General features: G+C 38.7%; 1 protein-coding gene across 1 annotated transcript in view; it reads right to left on the bottom strand.

The window, feature by feature from the left end:
• The window catches only part of LOC118322009 (ephrin type-B receptor 1-B-like), a 50,598-nt gene extending 50,379 nt beyond the window's left edge, over positions 1–219 (bottom strand). Inside the window, exon 1 of the mRNA XM_035653588.1 lies at positions 211–219. Coding sequence (XP_035509481.1) covers positions 211–219 — 9 coding nt within the window. The remainder of the gene's footprint in view (positions 1–210) is intronic.
• Between the last annotated feature and the right edge of the window lie 2,616 nt (positions 220–2,835).

Genomic DNA, 2,835 nt, shown 5'->3' with positions numbered 1-2,835 from the left:
TTATTATTTTAGTGAAATAATAATAATAATAATAATAATAATAATAATAATAAATAAATAAATAAAATTACAGGTTAAATCACTCACTCATTAAATAGACAACACTATGTGAGTGTGTGTAGCACTCAGCTGATCTGGCTTCCACTAATGACTTCATGCCCCCACCTGAACACACACCCTCCGCTTTATCTGTTAAGGTACCTCACATACCTGACACATTGATTAAGTCACAGCTGGGTGACACACTGGCACAGTACTGCACATCACAATGCTAATTGTGTATCCCTCAGATGGCGACAAAGATGTCCGAAACCTAAAAATATATATAGCCTATATAAGATAACTCAACAACAAAACTACTTGACAGCAAAAGCCCAGATGGCCACGTTCACTGTAAAAACATGTCACTTCGTATTATAGATCCCACTGAGTTAATGGTAAAATATTGCTATGCGAGCACTCCTTAGAGCTATTTTAAGCACATTACTGTCTGGTATGTGCAAAGCCTGGCAGGCTGGGAGAAGCAAATTTTACATATATGTCCATACATGTTAATGTTGAGTGGAGTACAGTAAGTGGAAAGAAAACCACATAATTTAGGATGATGGCGTTATGGAAGAAAACTTGCATTCCCCTGTGTAAAAATACTGATTAAATAAATATATTTTGCCACCTTGTTAAGCACAATTTAAGATCTTATTCAAACACTAGAAATGCTAGAAGGAAAAAAGATAGATAGATAAAAAATATCCCTTTGTTGTTTCAGGTTTGTGGGTGTTTCGTGAGCTTTTGTACGATTCTTCAGCATGAAATGAAGTCTTTTCTCCCATGAATGTTTCACGTTTGCTCATGTGGCTCTCCTGCTTTACTTACTGAAACTAAAACTGCTGTTGGAAAAAATTAAAAGCGACAAAGAGCGGCGAGTGGACACGCTGAGACACTCGAGCAGACATAACTTAGTTGGCACGGTGACAACACAGACCCTAACGCCGAGGCCCCTTTGTAATAAAACATGGTGAGAAGATTCGACGACATCACACCATGAGGCAGCCGCAGGCAAACAACCCCCCCCTTGATTCTTGACATGCTCTCCTCCTCGCAACCTGATCTTGCACTCTTTCATTCTGTCACCCTGCTTCTCATTATCTCCTCTCCTCCTCCTCCTCCTCCTCCTCACACCCTCCCCACCTTCATCCTCTCCTTCACTCTACCTCCCTGTCTTTTATCTCCCCCTCTACCTTGGGTTCTTTTTTTGTCAGCGAGCTAGCCTAATTACAGCGGAACCCAGTTTTTCAGCTCTCTCTTGGGAGTGAAGGTCGTTTGGGAAAAATGAAATGCTTGTCACGCGAAAATGTAGTCGACTATCAAAATCTTGGACCAAAGCTTACTCAAACGGTGACAATTGTCACTATCTAATTTGTAGCTTCAGTGCGTTTAGTGGCATGTTGTCAACAAAGATTTTCAAAAACCGATCCACAGCAGAATATAGACTCAGTTTATTTCTGCCTTGCATATTTTTCCTGTTCAGATGTCTTTGAAGTTTGGGTTAAAAAAATAAAATAAATAAGAATAAAAAGAAAAATGCTAATATAGAGAGAAACCCACAATGTTGACAGAAGAGATGTTGGAATAGCTCATGTAGTATTACAAGCTCTACCTTCCAGCAAAGTCTTGCAAGATGGGATTTGATTCAGGGCTTTGCTTAAAGAATAGAACAATGGCTGTGCACTGTCACACTCCAACATACGACCATATTTCTACTTCAAAACAAGCTGTTAAAGGCATATTCACAGGCTATTTTAGCATACAATACACAAACTTTTGCTGGTAATACATTTATTGAAAATTGATTGCGCCATCATGCCCAGGAACTCTCGGGAGACCTCTGTGATTCATCATTTCATGTTATTACATCGCGCTCACAGCTTGAGCATTATGACCAAGTGCTGGAAGAGAAATGTGGCGACGGAAATACATCCAACTACTTATTTGATATGAAGCAAATATAAATTAATAAAAAAAATGTAGTTTAACACACGTCGGATCATCTTTCTCCCTTCATTACTGCTGCAACTAATGATAGTTTTCATCATGAGCTCATTTAAAAAGTATTAAGTATTAATTGATTTTATTAAACTAGGAAAGGGCCTCACTGAGATTAAAAATCTTGCCACACATAAAACACAGATTAAAAAACGTGCACTTTTATGAAATGTTTAGTCTAGAAAATGGCTCAAAAAATGGTGAAAAAGCTCATTAAAATTACCCAAAGTGCAAGGTAACATTCTCAAAATAAATGTTTTGTCAACCAACAGTCGAAAACCCCAAACATATTTTATTTGCTGTCATATGTGACAAAGAAAAGCATAAAATCCTCACTTTCTAGGAGCTTGACTCAGCAAATGTTTGGCATTTTTAGCTTAAAAACTGATTATAAAAATACCGCCAACTCATTTTCTTTGACCCACGATAAATTGACAAACTGTTTCAATACTCTTCAATATCTTTGTACAATTACAGTCCAAGGAGTATAAGAACAGCATATCTGCAAACCCGTCTTGTGAATTCTCAGTTTCAAAGGGAAGAAGTGTATGCTAGGCTTATTAGAGTGCATCTACTCATCAGTCTAATTAACAGCGCCCAGCACACACCTCTCTGTGCATAATAGGGTATACGCTCCGATCAGCCTAATTACTTTTGACATATTGGAGGCTGTGATCGCAGTGCGCCCACCTCCCCCGCAGTGGTGCACCTCCTCAACCAACACACACCAACCACACCACTGAATGAAACCAAAGCCTTTTTATGGCAGAGGAAACAGCAGGTAAATCTGAA

The sequence above is a fragment of the Morone saxatilis genome, unplaced genomic scaffold (assembly GCF_004916995.1).
Source record: "Morone saxatilis isolate NCDOM2014 unplaced genomic scaffold, NCSU_SB_2.0 Contig12, whole genome shotgun sequence".
Lineage (NCBI taxonomy): Eukaryota > Metazoa > Chordata > Actinopteri > Moronidae > Morone > Morone saxatilis.
The sequence above is the reverse complement of the archived record's forward strand: the minus strand, read 5'-3'. Positions and strand labels throughout refer to the sequence as shown.